At 38.7% G+C, this 14,476-nt stretch overlaps 1 protein-coding gene across 2 annotated transcripts in view; it reads left to right on the top strand.

Annotated features, from left to right (window-relative positions):
• Positions 1-13,555, top strand: part of Rttn (rotatin) — a 136,029-nt gene extending 122,474 nt beyond the window's left edge. For both annotated transcript variants that reach the window (XM_075968106.1, XM_075968107.1), the window contains 5 exons: positions 381-580; positions 2,323-2,590; positions 10,939-11,042; positions 12,109-12,178; positions 13,124-13,555. In XM_075968106.1, coding sequence (XP_075824221.1) covers positions 381-580; positions 2,323-2,590; positions 10,939-11,042; positions 12,109-12,178; positions 13,124-13,209 — 728 coding nt within the window. In that variant the 3' untranslated portion in view covers positions 13,210-13,555. The remainder of the gene's footprint in view (positions 1-380; positions 581-2,322; positions 2,591-10,938; positions 11,043-12,108; positions 12,179-13,123) is intronic.
• The last annotated feature ends 921 nt before the right edge of the window (positions 13,556-14,476 follow it).

The following is a 14,476-nucleotide window of genomic DNA, read 5'->3' as shown; positions in this document are numbered from 1 at the left end:
TATATTTGTTGGCCTGGCAGAGTCACTGGGTAGTTCAGGAAGTACACTGTCCTGATTATATGGCTATGGGAAACTGTATACAGTGAGAACATCCAAAGGGTGAAAATTTGTGAAAAAGACAGGTGAAGATTAGAACCATTATCGATTTTCTAACAGAAGACAAGCATGACAGAAGTTAGTTTAAGCTACTGTTGTCCTGAGAGGGGACAGCCCATCTCTAGGGTTGAATGTACACATCAGCATTAGGCTTTCAGTGCTTATTTGCAAGTGTATAGGTGGATGACCAAGTCATTTTGACAGACATACATGCTTACCAGTTTGTGTTTTTAAAAACTAGGAAGTGGAACAGGCAACTCTGTGACAGGCTTTTTCTTTCGAAGGTTGCAGTTCTCTCTGTTGGTCCAATTATGGACAGTCTGTTCACACTGCCCACAGAGGCGCCCCCAGCAGCTCCCTGCTACTGTGTATCCTGAAGCTGGCTTCCCAGATGCCTGCAGAGAGCAACACCATTCAGCAGATGGTTTTTATGTTTCTCTCAAATCTGGCCTTATCTCATGACTGCAAGGGAGTAATTCAGAAGGTAAGTACTTAGCATTTCCTATATGTCGTAAAAGAATTGTTTGGCAAAATAACTCTGTCAATCAAATTTTATAAGTCATTTTCTAGGACTGCTTTATATGATTTTAGGACACTTTGTTTTAAAGGTTGGTAAAAGAATTAAGAAACTAATCATTTAAACCAGTTTGGGAGGCACTAAAACTGAAGCAGGAGTAGACCCTGATTATGCCCCTTCTAGTTATCTCATTGCTTTTAAATTGTGTTTTGTCTCAAAAACAGTGATTAAAAAAAAAACACGCTGGTATCATACAAATAATATATTTGATCTGTGCATAGACCAGTCAAACAGTAACAATTTCTGTTCATATTATGGTGACAGAAAGCTCTGTAAAATCAAAGCCCTTTGCCCCGGTTTCATTTTACATCTTAATGTCATAAAGTACCATTTTATGAGGATCTGCAATTCTGAAGCTTCACTTCTTACACTAATTCTAGCTGAGTGTATAAAGGAAGGGACTGAGTGAGATAAATCTAGTACATATGTACAGGGCACAGAGCGTCATTATGGCTGTATATGAACAGAGTCCTTGATTGTGAATTTTAAAATGTGAATATTATCAGACCATCGGTTACTAATAACAATGATTTGATTTTTTTTTTTTTTTTTTTTTTTTTTGCTGCTTGGAGGTCAGATAGGATTTGTAGGAGTTAAGTATCCCCTTCTACTGCTTCATGTCTTTGAACCCTGAAAGATAATTTAAATATAATCGCCAAATAAATAGAAATGGCTCTCTTACTTAGGAAATTGATTTATTGGTCTTACTGTGGAAATATTTTCAATAATTTATTGCTCTCAGCTCACTCTGGCTCATGAGTGTCCTCATTACATTTTTCAGAAATTTCTCAATTCTGGTTTAGTATTATCCAGAAGTCAGTCTTGGTGGGAGCACTCACACCATGTGACTTGGCATATACTCTAACCAGTGTTCTGTCTCACCCTCACTCTGCCAGTTCAATTTATTTACTAGCATACAGCTAGATAATTTCTTCATGTGTGTGCTAATATTTCTCTCATTCATTTATATGAGTGTATGTGCATATTTATATACGTATGTGCCATGTATTTGAACACATATATATGTGTATTTGAATATATTTCTTCATAAATGTTTTCATATATATATCATTGTGTATACATATACAAATATGTATATATATATATATATATATATATATATATATATATAAAAGTTCTGAAAGACCATCTTGAGACAGATATATGGGATTACCTTCTTCAAAATGAGAGGTATGTACTTGTTCATAAGTTAAATGAGAAAACACCTGTAACTATATTGATCTGAAACAACTTCACTTCTGTCAGACTTGTTAACTCCCATGCAGGGTGGATTTGGGCTTTGATTCCTTTCCTCCCACAGGATATCTTTAATGAGTAGCAAAATTGCCAGAAGGCCAATAAGAAAGGTAACTCAGGAGGCCAACTCTGAATTATTAACCATAATAATTGAGTTGATTATAGTTTATTTCATCTATTATCAGGAAAAATATAACAGGTATAAAATGTAATCACTATTTTGTTCTTTCCTTTCCATTTATACTTGGAAATGTATAGATGAAGCATTTGGAAGAAAAAGAAATTAAAATTAGGGAAAAGAATATCAAAATACTAGTTAATTGGATACCAAGGGATTAGAAAAATAATGAATAAGACCTGAAAAGAAAATCATATTCTGTGTTTACCCACAGAGCAATTTCCTACAGCACTTCCTGTCCCTGACATTGCCCAAAGGAGGAAGTAAGCATCTCAGCAATCTGGCCATTCTGTGGTTGAAGTTACTCCTGAATATATCGTTTGGAGAAGATGGACAACAAATGATCCTGAGGCTAGATGGCTGCTTAGACTTACTCACAGAGATGAGCAAGTACAAGCATAAGACCAACCCCTACATACCTCTGCTAATTTTTCATAACATTTGCTTCAGTCCTGCTAATAAGCCTAAAATCCTGGCCAATGGTAAGTAACCACATTGTGGGCTCATTTCACACATGTTATGGTGTTTAGTTCATTCTACTCACAATAAAACACAGAGTAGCTCTATAATTTCCTGCTGTATTCAGGAATGGGTCTAGCCTCTGTGTGGACCAACAGCTGATGCCCCACTGGATACATTAGGTGAGGGGACAGCTGGGAAAGAGCAGCCGTGGGCAAGAGTCACAGCCTTTGCTTCTCTCCGTCTCTTCTTGATCTGCTGTTATTCTAGTTCCCCCTCATTGCTTATTCATTTTCCCGCAAATGAAAGCTTTCTGGAGCAGCTGTTCCAGTTGTAACTCCTGCTCTTCACCCTGCCCTGTGTCCCTCCCTTCCCCAATCCTACCTCTCTCCTTAGCATGATCACTGTCTGATGCACTATGAATTGAGAGAAATCCTGACAGGCAGAGTTGAAAGCCATAACCAGATAGGGAAATTAGCCTTCCAGGCTTAATTCTCTGAGAGGAAGTATGTATATCTGGAGGCAATTCAAAAGGACTCCTGGAAGAGAAAAAGAAACAAGGAAGAAATTGGAGGAATCTGTTTCTGAAACCATAACTTGTCCAAGGTTTCTGTCCTGCCTGGTTCCTGCAACCGTTAAGTCCCAAAGAAATCACACAGAGGTCTGTATTAGTTATAAACTGATTGGCCCATTAGCTCAGGCTTCTTATTAACTCTTATAACTTATATTAGCCCATTATTCTTGCCTAGGTTTGCCACGTGGCTCAGTACCTTATCCAGCTAGGCAGTCACGTCTTGCTTCTTGTGTGGCTGGGTCAGGACTGCGTCTCTTTCCAGAATTCTCCTGTTCTCCTTCACCTGCCTCTACATCTTGTCCGGTTGTCCCACCTATACTTCCTGCCTGGCTACTGGCCAATCAGCATTTATTTAAAATATAATTTACAGAATACAGACCATTGTCCCACACCAATAACTACCAAGTAAATGGGTATAAATTTCATGTGGAATTTTATAGAAGACACCGTATTGTGGTGGGGGAAGAGGCCGACTTTAGCTGCCCACCCATCTGGTCCTGAATGCCCCTTTCATTTTACAGCTTCTCTGAAACTCACAAAATACTTCCTCCTTTACTGTAGTAAGAATGAGATTATAAAGACACAGAAAGTGCCTAGCCTTGTTGCTAGTACATAGTAGATAATATATTAATCCTCCTTTCCTTCTATGCTTTAAACCTATTTTTTCTCAGAGACTTTACCACCCCAAGTTTTCCAAGTGAATAGAAATGACACTGTGCTCATGTTTTGTGTGCATATACAATTTAGGTACAGCAAAGAGAGATATCTTAGGAACAAGAAAATTATTATCAAAGTATTATTCAGAATGCAACAGAGAACTAGAAAAATGAGAGATGATTAAAAGCATAAAAGTTAAGTGATATAGCAAATACCCTGAGGCAATCTAATATGTTTTAATAAAATCCTAAATGAAGACCGAAAGAGAATGGGGGGTAAAGAGGAATAATGCTTATTTCTTTTTTGAGCAGGGGAAGAAAGGGTCTATTTCAATCTTGTAGCCATCAAGAAAAGCCAAGGCTACGTGGTGGGGTCGCAGAGAGCAGTGAGTCAGACCAATGACTGTGGCAGTGAACATTTGCAAGATAAGATGTATGGCCTAAAGGGCCTACTGTGTGACTCAGCAGGCCACACTAGCTTCCATGGCTACATTTTCCATTTTCATTCTCCTTCCTTCCTTCCTTCCTTCCTTCCTTCCTTCCTTCCTTCCTTCCTTCCTTCCTGTTTGTTGGTTCTGGTTCTGGTCTTGGTTTGTCTCTTGGTTTTCTTTGGATTTTGTTTTTTCTTAAATTTGGTTTTGATTTGGGTGGAGGGCAATTGCAAGTGCAGAAGGCAGATGCAAGGAGATGAGATAAGTTGGATCGGAATGCATGATGTGAAATCCATAAAGAATCAATAAAAAGTTATAATTTAAAAACAAGAGAGAAAGAAAGGCTAAGGCAGGGATACTAGGCATGAACTTGGAGCAAAGCCACAGAGTAATTCTACTTACCTGCTTGCTCCCTACTTCTGCTCAGCTAGCTTTCTCATACAACCTGGACCGTGTGCCCAGAGTAGCTCTGTCTGCAGTGGGGTAGGCCAACAACCATCAATTAGTAATTAAGAAAAGTGCCTTTCCCCTTCTCACCCTTACCTCCCCACCCCCATGAAAGACCTATTTTCAGTGGTATGTTGAACATGATGGAATAGAGTGGAAATTCCTGCCATGAAAGACCACGGGCTAATCTGACAGAGGCAGTTCCTCAATTGAGGTTCCTTCTTCCCACGTCTTGAATTGACAACCAAGAATAGCCATCATTAACAGAGAAACTACAAACTAATAGTATATATATACTGAATTTCATCTGTAGTTTCTGTGGCTCAACCCTATGCTTTTCTGCTTTATTTCTTTTTCTATTTTGTTTTTTGGGAATTTTATACAATATATTTTCATCCTCCTTTCCCACTCATACCCCTCCCAGATCACCTCTCCTGTCCTCCCCACACATTTGCCAACCCCCCTTAAACCCTCAAATCTTGTCTGTGCTGTTCATATTGTCTCAGATGTATGGTCTTCACTAGAGTGTGGTTCCTTTCCTATTTGTCTCCTCTTTATCTCCTTGACGTGCCTTATAGTTAAGACTTTCAGTGGTATGTTGAACATGATGGAACAGAGTGGAAATTCCTGCCTTGTTCAGTGGGATCATAGTGGGAATGTTTTGAGTTTTGCTCCATTTAGGATGATGCGCTTACACACCACCCACCAGGAACTGCACTCTTAAGGAAAACTGACTCTCTCAGAGCAGCTTCAGTGGCAGGAGCTTCTTGACTAGGGTAGAACTCTATGCTCATCTCTGTCCAGGCTAGGGTTCAGTCTGGTTTGTGCTTATCTTTTACATGCTGTGGCAACTGTTATGAATTTATATGACCATGTTCCCTGGTGTGTCTGGAAAATGGTTTCCTTATAGTCATTTATCACCTCTAACTTTCATGAACTTTTCACCCCTTTTTCCTCAATGATCCTTGAGCCTTGGGAAATGTGATATAGTAAAGATGTTCTATTTAGGATTGAGTATTCCACAGTCTTATTTTCTGTATCTTGATGCTTATTGGTTGTTTATCACCATCTACTGCAATGAAAACTTCTCTGATAAGGGTTGAGAAATCCATTACTATATGATGCAATGAGAACTTGTTAGAAGTTGATTTAATACTATATTCATTTACCACAGTGGTTTTCAACCTGTGGATGTGACCCCTTTAGGGGTCACATATCAGATATTCTCTATATCAGATATTTACAATTCATACAGTAGCGAAAGTTATGATGTAGCACTGAAATAATTTTTTGCTTGGGGTCACCACAACATGAAGAATTTATTAAAAGGTCATGGCATTAGGAAGGTTGCGAACCACTGATTTAGCAGAATAATAGTGGTAGGTTCTCTCCTAGGTATGACCTATCTAGCAACAGGTTCTTGCCAGCAACATATCTCAATATAATAAAGCAATATAGAGTAACCCCACAGCCACATCAAGAAGAAGCTTCTCTGATGTGCATTGAATGAGGCATGAATCATTTATCCAATCTGTGACTAATTAATGCTCACAAAATACTCCCATTGATTTCATTTCTTAAGCTTTTATATCCACAGTTAATTTGTAATTGTCATTCAGTCTTGAGTTGATGAATGGAATTATATTCTAAACTCTGCCCAGTAAATTTTAACCTGATAGTAGTATCCTGAAAGTGCTTCATGTTCCGTGTAGAATATGTTCATATAACTGACGTGTCTTTCAGCTTTCTCACTAAGCCAGCCTTGGTTAAAACATTTCTTGAATTCTTAGTGTTTATATCTAACTCTTGTTGATTCAGTTGTAAGTCTTTAGTCACTTAAGGTATTTGAAACTAGGTTTATAATCAGTTTCCTATAATCTGTTTCCTGTTATCTGTTCTTGTGTTTTAATTAGAATTCATACCAACTTCTTGAACTTAAAATTTTTATGTGCTTTTTGTATCCATGTTATATTTCATGATAAAGTATTGTCTTTAAATTTTTTTATTCACTTGCTTTAACAATGGGCTAATACATTAATTAGCCTGTAAATGTGGCTTATTAAAAATTATAAGTTAAAATTACTTGTTAAAGAAGTTATGATATAAGCTTTGTTAAATCATAAATCTGAATGTTTGGAATATAAAATTACTTGATAATTTTCAGTTGGAACAAAATGAAATTACACTCATATTTTATGTAGCCACCCACAATCCATATGCCAAATTACATTTGATAGCTATTTATATAGACTAATTTTGGATAGGCGATTTTATAGGAAAGCCATGGGGAGCTGGGTAATGCACATGAGGTGTTCAGGCAGGAGAGGCTGTGTGGGCAGAGAATGACTGCATTTCACTTGATACCACCTTGTCATTCTCGCACACATTAGTTTTACTTTATGGGACTTTTTTTTCCTTTTTCTTACCTACAAAAAATTTGAACTCCTTGCAATAAAGTCACTTGTATTAGTTTTCTGTTGCTATGATAAAATATACTGACAAAAACCAAGTTAGGGAAGGAAGGGCTTGTTTTGGCTTACAGTTCCAGAGTGATAAACTCCGTAAAGGTAGGGAAGGCATGGCTGCAGAAGGGAAAGAGCCCTTCAATCATAGTAGAGAAGGGATAACAATAGAAGGGATAGGCGTCATTGTGGTGAGGAAGGCATGGCTGCAGAAGGGATAGTTAGACTCCATCATGGTAGTGAAGGCATGGCTGCAGAAGGGATAGTTAGACTCCATCATGGGAGGGAAGGCATGGCTGCAGAAGGGATAGTTAGACTCCATCATGGGAGGGAAGGCATGGCTGCAGAAGGGATAGTTAGACTCCATCATGGTAGTGAAGGCATGGCTGCAGAAGGGATAGTTAGACTCCATCGTGGTCGTGAAGGCATGGCTGCAGAAGGGATAGTTAGACTCCATCATGGTAGTGAAGGCATGGCTGCAGAAGGGATAGTTAGACTCCATCATGGGAGGGAAGGCATGGCTGCAGAAGGGATAGTTAGACTCCATCATGGGAGGGAAGGCATGGCTGCAGAAGGGATAGTTAGACTCCATCATGGTAGTGAAGGCATGGCTGCAGAAGGGATAGTTAGACTCCATCATGGGAGGGAAGGCATGGCTGCAGAAGGGATAGTTAGACTCCATCATGGTAGTGAAGGCATGGCTGCAGAAGGGATAGTTAGACTCCATCATGGGAGGGAAGGCATGGCTGCAGAAGGGATAGTTAGACTCCATCATGGGAGGGAAGGCATGGCTGCAGAAGGGATAGTTAGACTCCATCATGGTAGTGAAGGCATGGCTGCAGAAGGGAAAGAGCCCTTCAATCATAGTAGAGAAGGGATAACAATAGAAGGGATAGGCGTCATTGTGGTGAGGAAGGCATGGCTGCAGAAGGGATAGTTAGACTCCATCATGGTAGTGAAGGCATGGCTGCAGAAGGGATAGTTAGACTCCATCGTGGTCGTGAAGGCATGGCTGCAGAAGGGATAGTTAGACTCCATCGTGGTCGTGAAGGCATGGCTGCAGAAGGGATAGTTAGACTCCATCATGGGAGGGAAGGCATGGCTGCAGAAGGGATAGTTAGACTCCATCATGGGAGGGAAGGCATGGCTGCAGAAGGGATAGTTAGACTCCATCATGGTAGTGAAGGCATGGCTGCAGAAGGGATAGTTAGACTCCATCATGGGAGGGAAGGCATGGCTGCAGAAGGGATAGTTAGACTCCATCATGGGAGGGAAGGCATGGCTGCAGAAGGGATAGTTAGACTCCATCATGGGAGGGAAGGCATGGCTGCAGAAGGGATAGTTAGACTCCATCATGGTAGTGAAGGCATGGCTGCAGAAGGGATAGTTAGACTCCATCATGGGAGGGAAGGAATAACAGCAGGAGGAATAGAATCCATCATGTTAGGGAAGGTGTGGCAACAGGACTGTGATGCCCTCCTGGCAGTCAGGAAATATAATTGTCACATTTATCCCCACATAGGAAGCAGAGATAGGAAGTAGAGCTATACTGCCTCACAGCCTACCTTCATTAACATATTTCCTTTAGCTCTGAAGACTACCTCCTAAATTTTCCACAACCTTCCCTAGAAGTAACATCAACTGGGGACCCAGTGTTCAAAAATATGAGTCTGTGGGCCACATTTTTTATTCAAGTCACAACATGATTTAAACAAAATGTTAAGTTGTTGAATTTTCATCCAGGTAGTATTTATTGAGCTCTATAACATAATGGCACTGTGATTTGAATACATATCATTAAAGAGACAACCCCCTTAAGACAGTAAGACAGTTCAGGTTTTTATTGCTGGTGTGTGTGTGGGGGGGGGGGGGCTGCAGAAGCGTCTCTGTAAGGATGAAAACCTACCAGCTTGCAAGCTGAGGTAAGTAAAGGGAGAAGGGGGAGAAGAGGAAAGAAGTAGACAAGATTCCTTTTGTGGTCTGAGAGTGCCCTTGCTTTTAGTAAACAAAAAATGGTGAGTAATGAGTGAAACAGTATCATGTTGTCAATAAACATCTCCTATGGCTAGCCATTATCCAGGGTCTGGTGGGTATTTAGACTTTAGTTCTGGAGTGCTAATTAACTGTGATTTCAGCAAATTGTCACCAAGATGGAAGAACTTTTTAAAGGGCGTGGCCATAGCTACTGACATATTTCTCTAGGCAGGTAGAGAAGAGGTTGCAGCAGTCCTTGTGCTTGTAGCTCTCCCTGCTGGACAAGGTCAACATCCTCATCTGGGAGATCTTGGGGCCGTTTCTGCTCATCAGAAAATTTGGAAGAAAATGCTTGAGCAAGAAATCTTTCCTCAGTAGTCTCCAAGCCTGCTGATACGTTCTAGCAATCTTATGCTCTCTCTTCAAGAAATATGACCCTAAAATCATTTAAGAGATGGCCATCAAGTCAATCTAACTGCTTCCAGTTACTGTTGGATGGATTTAGAGTATCCATTCTTGTTGACCTTGAGACATTTGAGGGTAGTCATTGGATCCAGGTAGATGGAGTTAGAGTATTGTAGAACCATATGAGTGTGGGTCAGCTTAACTGAGAGTAGATAAAACTAAGACCGCAGTTGCATACACAATATCCAGTTGTTGATAATGTCACCGCTAAGGATGCAATATATTTAACTCATTTCTATGGTGAAGATCCAGAGGTCCAGTTTTATAACCGTTGGCCAATGGGATGGTGGTGTTTGGTGTAGTCTTAGTTTGATTTTGTGGATTTTCTAAAGGAGAAACTAGCAAGATTATCAAACATATATAAATGGTGGGATGTTCCTGGTAAAGAAAAGCATGTGAGTCCTTCAGGTTGATTACACTTGGAGTTTCTGCGATGGCTTCACCCGCTCTGTCAGTAGCCCAGATGTCAAGCCTGAGCCATTGTTTATATCATTATCAGTGGTTTAACTTTCGTTATACTTTTCTACTGAATGTTTAAGACCATGCAGGGGGCCAAAATTAATCACTCTTTTTACTTTTGAGGCTAGTTGAGGGTCTGGTTCTCAGGGGCCAATCTTTAGATCTGCTGGGTGGTTAACATGTAAATAGTTTGCTAACACAAGTGTTTCACCTTAAAAAACAGAATGTTTTAAAAATTATACAACTTAGAAAACATAATATGAAATTTAATGATATATGAAAATAATAAAAGTAAGTTTAAATATTGTTTGAAACCTCCTAACAATTGCCTTTGAAGTAAATGCCTCTGAATCTTCACTTAAAATGATCAGACTAGCATACATAATTAACAAGTCTTTATTCTCCTCTCTGGTAGCTTTTTAAAAATGAACATTTCTTATATAGTGAAATGCCATCAAATCAAATTTTCTTATGCTATAAAATAAATTCCCATTCTACAGTATATATATATAGTGGTGATTATGCTTTTATGAAAGATCATCCATTTTTATGACAGGTCATCCATTTTTGTACATGTGAAAATGGGAGCTATAGCAGAATAACTTAATATAATTCATAATACACTTAGTTTTGCATTATTGTCCTTCAATGAATAAGCTTTTGTTGAACTTGGACCAGAAAATTTAGAGAGCACTGATATCCAGATCATCTGTACCTGTTGTGAAAAGTTTGTTCCAAGATACCCCTTCATATGCCTCAAGTTGTAAAAGATGTCATTTCTGGGTAGGACCTTGTATTTTTATTCTAACAGGACAATTACTCTGTGTATTGTTGTGGGCCGGTTCTAGATAAGAATAAAGGGAGTTATGTGGAACTGAACTTTTATAATGTGCTTATTTGTAGAAAAAATCATTACTCTTCTGGCTACCTGTTTAGAAAGTGAGAATCAAAATGCCCAGAGGATTGGAGCGGCTTCACTTTGGGCTCTAATTTACAATTATCAGAAGGTTAGTTTTTAAAATAGTTGTTTGAAATGGATGGAGGGGAGTTGATGCAGTTAAATAATTAGGGCTCTTAGGATGCATTCAAGAGTATCAGACGGATGGATACCAGCTAATGGTAAAAAAAAGTTTCAAACCCAAGTTCCCTTTGTTCATTCATATGATTAATAATCTATCAATTAATATTTTCATTAACTTGTTTCACCAGGGCTCAATTCAGAAGGGTAGTTCTATTTAAGTGAATTTCCCTTTTGATTTCAATTAAATTGTAAATTTGTTGTAATTTTAGTAAAAAACATTTCTTTGTACAGATGTGCCCAGGATCAATGCATCTTGATGGAAGACTTAATAATAGTTTTATCCATGCATGTAATTTGCCTTTCTCATGTATATACCATCAGTTAGTTTTACAGTGATCTCTGTCTCTGTAAGATCAAAGTACAAGTGATGCCCAGAGAGAATTATAGCAACAGGGTACTGCAACCTCTCTTTCTCTTCCAGCTGGTCTTCTTTTGTTGTAAACATTTCATTCATAAGTGAAATACACAAGAGTATTTAATGGTTACCCAGTAGCCAGATGACAGTGTTAGGGCGCACAGATTTCCTGGAGATGACAGCCACTCTGCCTGTGTGACTTCTCTTCATCCTGGATCAAGGGGTTGCTTCCTTCTCACATGGGCTAAGCACAGGTTTGGACATCTTGAAGTCCCTCAGTAAATATTTATATACTGAGAACTTGTAGTGTTTGAAGTACTTAGTCTGAAATTTAATAATTGAAGTAATGAGAATTTCCCTAAGGTTGATTACTCAAAAGTAATAAACTGAGATTACGGGAGAAAGAGTAGGAATGAAGGGAAAGATCCCAAACTATAGAAAAGAGGCCAGGTTAGCTTAGACATGAATGGAGTACAGTGGGCTTGACACAATAGGCTGAACTGGTATCTAACTGTCTATATTTCTGAATCTTAACTCTATGCTGTTAACACCGTAGTTAGCAATAGGCAATTAGTCCTGTATTATCCTTATCCTCAGTATTTGGGAATAAAGCTAACTAATAGATTGTCTTTTCCAGGCAAAAGCAACTTTGAAAAATCCATCAATAAAAAGAAGAGTAGATGAAGCATATTCCATAGCAAAAAGAAGTAAGTTCTAAGAGATTACAGTTAAATTTGATAAATACTAAATGAAATTTCTGGTTACTGAAATATTTGAATAGGACACTGCAAATGATAGTTTTGTGCATTGCTTTTATAGATGTTGAGAACTATTACTCACATTTAGCCCATGCTTTTCATGGTAATGATTTTTTTGATATAATAAAATGTTCTGATAGGTGAGTATTTGAAATAAAAAAGTTTCTTAAAATGCGCCTTTGATCTTTCTCCAAGTCAGTTTTTTTTTTTTTCTCCAGCTGCTGCTATTCCACTATAGAGTATTCTTGGGTGATAAGAATTGGGCCTAATTAGAATTAACCTTGAAAAAAAACCTTTGATTTAACATCAGGAAACTGAAGTCTTCCTGGCATATGTTCAACAGCCCCTGTAACCACATTTCCCTGTGATCTGCAGTCATGATTTCAGAGCATATTAGTCATTTGAAGTGAGCCAGTTTTCAATGGGCATTATTCTCCAAACACTTTTATCTAAAGATAGCAAAGTATGTCTCTCCTGTGCTGTAGTAGATCTCTTGGTTTTTAATGTTTGTCTCTGAAGAGAAACGTCTTTTTGTTTCTAGTTGTGATCTTGCATTTCAGGATGAAGTGAGGAATTGGGCTTTGTTAATGTTTATGGTTTTAGAGGGATGGTATGTAAGAAACAGTATGGTGTTTATTCTGGATTATAGCTCATTTATGTGGGTTATGGAGACGTTTTCTTAAATATGCTTTAGATAAGCTATTGATAAGAAATGAATGGAAATGTTAAACATTAAATTTATAAATGTAAAATAATTTTATAATTCTAGTATATCAAGAGCATAAATATCTTGCTAATAAATCTTTTTGATAGCTTCATGTAGGAGTGTCCACCCCTATCTGGGGCATTAAGTTTAATATACTGGTATTTATAACTCTTATTTTCCTATATCAGCTCTCTCCAATTCAGAAGAAAACCCTCTAAATGCCTACTATTTGAAATGCCTTGAAAATCTTGTACAGCTGCTTAACTATTCTTGAGCCATGAACTGGTCTACTCCAGAGCTGACTGCCATCCACAGGAGATCTGGATCAGAGGCCAACTTTGTGCAGCAGCTGCTCCCTGAATGATGCTGACTCTGCAATATCAGTATCTGTCTTCCCTATGAGACATCACCGGCCATATTGAAGGAGTGGAACTGGTGACCCTCCACTCTGTTCATTCCTGGCAACCTTCCAAAAGTGAAGGCTTGCTGACTCAAGATGCTGCAGACATAGTTCTGGCATTATAAACATTTTTATACTTTTCTATGTAACATGTTTTGTAAAAATCCTATTTAATAGTTATTTAATAAAATAATATTTTAGAAACAAAAACTGGCTAGTCTTAAAGATTTTTAAGAGTGTATTGTATTCTTTGAGAACTTCATGTGTGCAATGTAGTTAGAATGTTATTTGTTTCCCGCTTCTACAGTTCTGACCAGAACACCTTCCCACACCATGCCCCCAATTCTAACTTTATGTCTTTCCTTCCTTCCTTCCTTCCTTCCTTCCTTCCTTCCTTCCTTCCTTCCTTCCTTTCTTCCTTCCTTCCTTCCTTCCTTCCTTCCTTCCTATAAAGTCTAATTGTTACCAGCATAAGTACATAAATGTGAATTAGGAGCATAGTCCACCTATCAAAGGCTATACCTCTAAATAAAGTTGGTTCTACCTGCCCTAAAGCCATCAACTGTTAACAGAATAGTTCCTCAGCTAGTGATGCGAGATTCTGTGCCCCCACCCCCGCATCCATTCTTGACTATTGACTGGATTGATCTTGTGCAGGTAGCCACGGCTGCCATGAGTACAGTGTCTCTGTCATATCCAGAAGACACTGTTTTGCCCCAGTCTTTCGTAACCTATGACTCCTAACATTTTTCTACCCCCTCTTCCGAGATGTTCTCCAAGACTTGTGACATGTCCCATCTGTGCCTCAGCATTCCACTGACACTTCGTCTCTGCACTTTGGTCTTCTGTTTTATATCTATTTTCCATAATACCCTCACAATGACGTTTCTCTGGTAAGGTCTGAGAGCTGTGCTATTCAATTGGCATAGAAATACCTATTTAAAAGGCATCATCAAACTATCTCTATTTAGGAGAATAATAGTAATAGGTTCTTCCTGGGGTCCATTCTCATTCAGACTACCACACAGGTAAGTAAATACAGATTCAAAAGTGATGATTTGTTCACTGTTGATGAATGGGTAAGATGGAGCCCCAGATACCTGCTAGTACCCCTAAATTTTTGTTTTGTTTCTTAATCCTC

Source organism: Microtus pennsylvanicus, chromosome 4 (genome assembly GCF_037038515.1).
Source record: "Microtus pennsylvanicus isolate mMicPen1 chromosome 4, mMicPen1.hap1, whole genome shotgun sequence".
NCBI classification, from domain to species: Eukaryota; Metazoa; Chordata; class Mammalia; order Rodentia; family Cricetidae; genus Microtus; species Microtus pennsylvanicus.
Note: the sequence above shows the minus strand (reverse complement) of the source record. Positions and strands in the feature narration are given on the sequence as shown.